General features: G+C 29.6%; 1 protein-coding gene across 5 annotated transcripts; it reads left to right on the top strand.

The window, feature by feature from the left end:
• The first annotated feature begins 1594 nt into the window (after positions 1 to 1594).
• On the top strand, positions 1595 to 4534 carry LOC116122499 (probable mediator of RNA polymerase II transcription subunit 26c). Of its 5 annotated transcripts, none has more exons than XR_004126911.1 (9): positions 1595 to 2413; positions 2495 to 2563; positions 2659 to 2741; positions 2810 to 2886; positions 2982 to 3031; positions 3147 to 3180; positions 3276 to 3569; positions 3664 to 3781; positions 4137 to 4158. XR_004126911.1 is itself a non-coding variant. In XM_031408340.1 (9 exons), exons 1-9 carry the CDS (start codon positions 1994 to 1996, stop codon positions 4253 to 4255), a joined length of 1113 nt encoding a protein of 370 aa, XP_031264200.1. In that variant the 5' UTR covers positions 1603 to 1993; the 3' UTR covers positions 4256 to 4534. The 5 variants fall into 5 exon arrangements, 4 of the variants coding, with proteins under 4 accessions (XP_031264200.1, XP_031264198.1, XP_031264201.1 ...); XM_031408340.1 differs by having other exon boundaries at positions 1603 to 2413; positions 2985 to 3031; positions 3276 to 3421; positions 4137 to 4534; XM_031408338.1 differs by having other exon boundaries at positions 1603 to 2413; positions 3276 to 3421; positions 4137 to 4534.
• The last annotated feature ends 2684 nt before the right edge of the window (positions 4535 to 7218 follow it).

Here is a 7218-nt window from a genome sequence, read left to right as displayed (position 1 = left end):
TGTTATTTATGTTCTAATTTTCTCTGATTAAGATTAACTTTAAAAGGGGGGATGACTTACATTTACCCAATAAATGTTTCTTGATCCAAATGTGGATGACCATTATCATATCCTTTACATCATCAAAAATCTAAACCCTAGATAAGACATTATCTAGAAGATCTAATGGCTCTAACAAGTTTGCCTCTAAGTTTGAATATGATCAAGACCATAAAAAAATGTTAAAATTCTAGTGAACCCACATAGCCTAATCATGTGTGACCACATGACACATGATTGAAATTATGATAATATCCTAAACAATATCCATTTTCTTTCTAAGGATGCACGTGACCAACTTGGCTTTGCCCACCAGGCCACCACCATTGGTTAGTTCCTTCCAACATTTCAATGGGAATTTTTGTACCAAGGCTTTTGGTCTTCACCAAAAGAATTTACCTAAAACTTGGTCATTAATAAAAGATTGATTTGACTTATCAAATTTAATTAAGATTCTCTAATTGTAATCAGTTTTTAATCATTTTATTCAGTATTCATCAGTGTCATTATGGGACAAACCCCTTTCATTAACCCTATTTCAAAGTTTGTGGTTGATTTGCTCAAGCAAGATCTATTATTAGACAAATAAGACTTATGTAAATTAATGAATTATGAGTTAATATGTGGTGTTTGTGAGAGAAAATTAGTGAAAATCGTTTGTGAGTATAGTGTTACTTTTTTTATTTTTAAGAAATAACCAAACGAAAAAAAATAATGGTCAAATCTCTTAAAAATCTTATCCGGATATAAGACAAATCCTTCATCAAAGTATTGAGAATAGAACGCCCCTAATAAAAAGGGAATCCGATGTATATATATATATATATTTTTTTTTTTTGAAAATGTAAATGTCAATTAAATCAAATGAAAATTTTCTTAATAAATCGGTTTAATTAAAAAAAAAATCTCCTAAAAATTATTTAAAAACCTCTATAAGAACATTGAAAATTCCCTAATAAAAGGGTATCCAATATTTTCTAAAAAACATAGGTGTCACTTAAACTAAATGATTTTGTTCATAAAATATCATTTTCATTATTAAAGTTCTTTCCATAAGATAATCAAAATCCCCTGATAAAAGGGTACACAATATTTTTTTGAAAATGTGAGTGTTAATTAAATTAAATGATCTCGTTAGTTGTTGCTAACAAATTAGTTTTATTTTTAAAAGATCCTCCTAAAAAATCTTAAAAGCCTTATATACAACTATCGAAAACTAAAAAAAAAAGGGTATATTATACTTTCCGAAAACACGGGTTTTCATCAAATTAAACAATTCTATAAGGACTTCGTCATACTAACTAAAAAATAATAAATAAATAAAAAAAGATTAAAAAAAACCCCAATATTCAACAACTCAACTCAATTCTCTCCTCTCTCTCTTTCTTTTTGTCTGTCCCATGTCCCAAACCACAACAAACCAAACCTTGTTTCAAAGGAATAGCATCAAAGTCTTGCTGTCTTCTGACTCAGCTTAACCAGAACCAACAAGTTTTTTAGTTAAATAATAATAATTAAGCAATTCCCAAAATTAACCCAAAAAATAAATAATAAAAAACTAAACCAAAACCAAAACCAAAACCAAAATCAGCCCACCTGATTTTTCGGAATATACTACTCCGCCATCAGCCCTCCACAAACTTTGATCTTCACTTTGATCCCCTCTAACATCAAAAACATAATAAGAAAATAGAAGAAAAAAAACTCCCATAAGAATTTCCTCTCTAACCCCAGAGCCCATTTTAGCTTGAACAAAATTCCCACTCAGATCTACCTCTTTTTATTGGTTTCTTTACTTAACTAAAATTTCTTACATTTTTCTGTTAGACTTTCTTCATTCATTCATTAACTTGATGTTATACTGTTTTGCCTTTAGATCTGGTGATGTAAACTCAGATTCTGTTTAGAGTTTCACGTCACTTGTGTTTGGTTTTTTTGATAAAATCTAATTTCGATGGATTTGGATGAGTTTCGATCTATTCTTGACTCGGCGAACGTGGACGTTTGGACGTTTATTGACACGGCGATTCTGGTGGCGTCGCTGGACTACACGGCGGAGCTGAAGCAGCGCCGGGATAAAATTGTCGAGAGGCTTTATGCGACGTGTATTTCCACGCGGTGTCGAAACTGTGACTTCGGTGGTGGGGAAGATAGTCGGGTTAATGGAGTTGACGTTACGATTGAGAAGGAGATTGAACATGAAGGCTTGACTAAAGGCCACGTGTCACCCTACACGCCCCGTTCTGTTGATGATGATGATGATGATGATCATGGTGATGATGATGATGATGATGTGGATACTTATGGCGGTTTGTTTGATGATGAACAGAGAAGAATTCTTGAAATTAAAGAGCATCTTGAAGATCCTGACCAGGTTTCTTTAATTCTTTTTCATTTCAAATTTTTGTTTTTATGAATTTTATGACATGAGTTTGATTTTGTTTTTTATTTTCAGTCTGAAGATTCTCTAATTGATCTGCTTCAAAGTTTGGCAGACATGGATATAACATTCAAAGCTTTAAAGGTAATTTTCTTTTTATGAGAAAAAATTTGTTTTTGTTCTTCTTTGTTCAGTGATTGAAGTTCAGAACTTGATGATAATTTGAGTTGTAATTGCAGGAGACTGATATTGGGAGGTTTGTGAATCGATTGAGAAAGCATTCATCAAATGATGTCAGAAGATTAGTGAAGCATCTTGTTAGGTATTAAATTTGTGTTAATTTCGAAGCATTAGTTCGGAAAATTGTTGATTTTGGGGGTTTTAATTTAGCAGGAAATGGAAGGAAATTGTAGATGAATGGGTGAGACTGAATCAACCTGGAGAAGTCGGAGCCTCGACGCTAATGGGTAATTTGATTTTTGATGAGTTCTTAGTTCATAATTTTCCATTTCCCTTTCTGGGAAATTTTTTTGAGAGATTAATTAATTAATGGTGGTGGCAGTAGATGGAGACTCACCCCAGCAAAAGATTCCCCAGAATGGGCATCACCAGGTGAAAGATAAACTTTTTTCTTTTATTTTCTTGGCAATTTGGCTTTTCCTGAGAAAGTTGTTGAAAGTTTGTTTGTAACTTTCTTTCTAAGATTCTTCTGTTATTTAATTTTTAGGTTCCAGATTTCGCGTACTCTCCAAATCCTCAGAGTGAGTAGAGAATCCGATTCAAAGTTGTGGCATTTTGATCTCTGGCTTTATTCTTATTGACTTCATTTGTTTAATGAGTTGTATTGGTTTGATAGATGGAAGTTCTGGGTCAGACAGGAATAATTCAGAGCCAGAAAGGAAGCCGAAACCGAATCTGAATCTGAATCCGAATCCGAATCCGCCCCGGAAAGAATCTGCTGCATCTAAACCTCCGGCAGCTCATGTTCCTCTAAGTGTACAGGTATCATATGCACCAAATTAGAGTCTTTAATTCTCTTATTTGGTTGCTGAGAAAATGGAGGGTTTAAAATCAAACTATGAAGCTTTTGCTTTCCCAAAATGAGAAACTCACAACTCAACTATGCACAAAATAGTTGAGTTTAGCTTAGGTGGGTGGAGTAAACTACTAAATTTTCTCATGTAAAAACACTTTCAAAACCCCCTCCCGAATGCATGCATTTGCTTATTTTTAGAATTTTGCAGCGAATGAGAGAACAACAACAACTTCAACAACAGCAACAGAAGGAAAGAAATTTTGATTCGGATAGGCTTGCTTCAGCCAGAAGACGGCTTCAAGAGAGCTATAAAGAAGCTGAAAATGGTTTGTTACTCTGTTTCTGTTCTCTCTGTTGTGTTGGTTCATGTCAGTTTGCCTGGAAAGTTTTCCGGGCAACGGATGCACATATAATCAGCCAATGACCATTCCACGTGCTCCCTCATTGGCGGGTTATATGTGCTTCCGTTGTTACCTATTCTGCATTTGTGTAAAATCTGGACTTACATCTGTCTACGTAAAATGATCGACAGTTTTAACAATCATTATGGTGGAAGTATCAAGTCCAGGTTTTACAAAAATGCAGATGTATGGAAGAAAGACAGACTTGGGATTATGTTGAAGCAAATTAGGCAAAATGTTTATTGTTCTGATCGGAGTTTTTTTGTGTGTGTTTATGAAGCTAAAAAGCAAAGAACAATTCAAGTGATGGACATTCATGAGATACCAAAGGCAAAGCCAAAAAATTCTTTCTTCGGAAAGAATAAAAGCAGCGGATCACAAGGAGGCAGGCACTGGTGAATGAATATGGAAAAGACAAGATCATCAATATTATTATAAAAGTCAAAAGGGCTTTATGGGTACACCGGAAAATTCCCAAAACCGGTTTATCTTTTTTTTTTTTTTTGTGAAGGGAAAACAATTTTCTTTTGATTAATAGCTAAGGAAACAAAATAAAATAAAGTAAAAACAGATTTTCCTTTTTTCTTTTGGTCTCCTTTTTGTGATGGGAAAAGATGAGTATAAAGTTTAGGCTATATGGGTTTACAAACTTAAATATAATTTATTTTTATTAGAGAATTGAATACTTTTATTTGGGATTTTTAATAATATTTTTATATGTAAGGTTAACATATTATATATTAAGACCTTAAAGCTAAATATTGAATTCATTATAATTTTCGTTTTCTATGTATTGTAAAACTGAAAAAAAAAAAAAAAAACTGAAAATTATTCATAATTTATTTTTAAAATATTAAAGAAAATGTTAATAAATGTGCTTTAATTATTTTCATTTTATATATTATTCTTATAAAAAAATTAAAACATTTTCAAAATGTGAAATTATAGGATTAACTATTTATTTTTGAAAAAATAAATAGTAAATATAATAATAAACATGACCTAATTACAATTAAATCTGGCATCATGAAAATTTATTNAATAAATGTGCTTTAATTATTTTCATTTTATATATTATTCTTATAAAAAAATTAAAACATTTTCAAAATGTGAAATTATAGGATTAATTATTTATTTTTGAAAAAATGAATAGTAAATATAATAATAAACACAACCTAATTACAATTAAATCTGTCATCATGAAAATTTATTAATTAATTGATATATTATTTAATCATATGAATTAATAAATTATTAATTTATTAAGACATTGTTTATTTTCTTTCTTTTTTTTAAGAAGAATAATAACCTTACAAAGATGCATACAAAAAGTGACATACAAAGATAAATCTTATCTTGAAAGAATGGAAAAAGAGAGAGAGAAAAAGACAATCATGAAGATTAAGGGTAGGATTTGTCTTTGTATGTCCCTCTTTGTATGCATCTTTGTAAGGCTAGCATTTTTTTTTTTTTTAAACATTGAATTTAATGCATGTACATATTATGTATAGTTAATGTCGAATAAGGAATACCTATTAGAAATAACATCATCGGTCTAACTTATAGCTAAGAGTTAGTGTAACATAGGAAATAGCTCAAATATCTCCTAATTGAGTTATGTATATATATAATTTTGATATATATGAAGATTATTAATTTATATATCAAGTCGTATCTATGTGTTTTTTTTTTTTAATATATTATTTTATAAATTTAGCGAATTTTTTATTTACCATATTAATCAAAAGTAGGGACCAACCAAAAATATTATTTAATCAAAGTTATTAATTTCTTGAGATTTAATTATATTTAAAATAATTAATATCTTTTTACCAAGAACAAAAATGAAAATAATTCTTTTTGGTAATGGTAACTACTCACATTAAATTGATGATATCTTCTAATACTATAGCTATAAAAATATAATAAAGATTTTATATTTATTGTAAATTATTCATATAATATTAATCATATTATTAACACAGCCCATGAATTTATTTATTTATTCGGCTTAATCATTGTAATTTGTAAACCAATAATTGAAACTAATTTATTCCGGGGGTCTAGTTGTCAAATACAAGAGAAACAAGTTCCTTGGAAATTGGAATATGGGACCTTTTTTTTTTTTATTATTGAATTTTTTTTTTTTTTTTTTTTTTTTTTTTTTTTTTTTTTGGGGGCAGTGGACAAAGTGTGCCTGATGTTCTAGTATATATTTTTTTTTTTTTAATATCAAAGTATTCAGACAGTTTGTACGTAGTTTAACTAATTTTGAGATCCATTGAACATCTACAAGTCTAATATTCCGATAACCCAAATTTATAGTGGCCCCAAAGTGATTTGAATCCAGAAAGTTAATAAAAGCAAACCTTTTTAATCGTAAAACCAATCTCTTGGAGTGTGCCATAGTATTTCCAATTTTGAACAAACAATTTCTCTAATCTCTATTATCAAATCCAATAATTTTGCCATTAATAGAGAATTGCTTAATCGAGAAGAGTTCATTTTTCTTCTGTGAATGTGTTTTGGAAACCATAAAAAGCTTTGTTTCTACTCATACACCATCGAGGTATTTTACTTTTAAGATGATATGTATATTAATGTAACGCTTTCTGATTTTGAGAAAGTATTACATATTTCTTATATGAAGTTTTTGGTATTTTTACAGATTTTTTATAATCTTGGGATAGGGTTTTAATAATATCTAATGCCTTAACCATTATTGAGTGGTCGAGTGGTAACTAGAACTCTTAATGTATTACTCAAGAGATTTTGAGTTCAATTCATCTTAACTCCTAATAAGGGTGACCATTGAAACTCTATCCGACGATAATCTGAAATCTCAGAAGAATTGTAAAAGTGTGCGCAATGATTTGACACTCGCGAGTATGAAAAAAAAAAAAATTTCTAATACCTTTTATAATAGCTCAAGAGAGAGATTTAATATTTTTTGAAAATCGTTAGATTTTTAATACTTATTGATGTTTTTTAAGCGAGGAGTTTAACCCTTGTCTTTTGTAGAAATGACTAAAATCTTAGCATTAAATCATAGTGCATGTCCTCTTTCTAGAAGATGAGATTTTCCATGCATTTATGATAAAAAATTAAAATACTTTTAACGGTTTTAAAATAGGTTATTAAAATTCCAATCTCATCTTTAATAAAATCAAAGTCCTTTTTTGTAAATGAACAAAATAATCTTCGACTTAATAAATTAATTACATCGAGCCTTCATTATTTGTAAAATAAAATAAACAAAAAACGTGAAGTTACGAATTGCTAGTTGAATATTTGGATTAAAAAACCTGAACATGTGATAAATGGTGATGTTCAATAAAACTATACCATTTGAAGAACTAAGC

This window comes from Pistacia vera, unplaced genomic scaffold (assembly GCF_008641045.1).
Source record: "Pistacia vera cultivar Batoury unplaced genomic scaffold, PisVer_v2 Contig135, whole genome shotgun sequence".
Lineage (NCBI taxonomy): Eukaryota > Viridiplantae > Streptophyta > Magnoliopsida > Sapindales > Anacardiaceae > Pistacia > Pistacia vera.
Note: the sequence above shows the minus strand (reverse complement) of the source record. Positions and strands in the feature narration are given on the sequence as shown.

Excerpts from the sequence above, each read along its gene's own strand:
- LOC116122499 (XM_031408338.1), top strand. The coding sequence starts at position 1,994 with ATGGATTTGGATGAGTTTCGATCTATTCTTGACTCGGCGAACGTGGAC. Across the intron at positions 3,032-3,146 it reads CCCAGAATGGGCATCACCAG|GTTCCAGATTTCGCGTACTC; the intron begins GTGAAAGATAAA and ends TTTAATTTTTAG. Across the intron at positions 3,181-3,275 it reads GTACTCTCCAAATCCTCAGA|ATGGAAGTTCTGGGTCAGAC; the intron begins GTGAGTAGAGAA and ends TTGGTTTGATAG.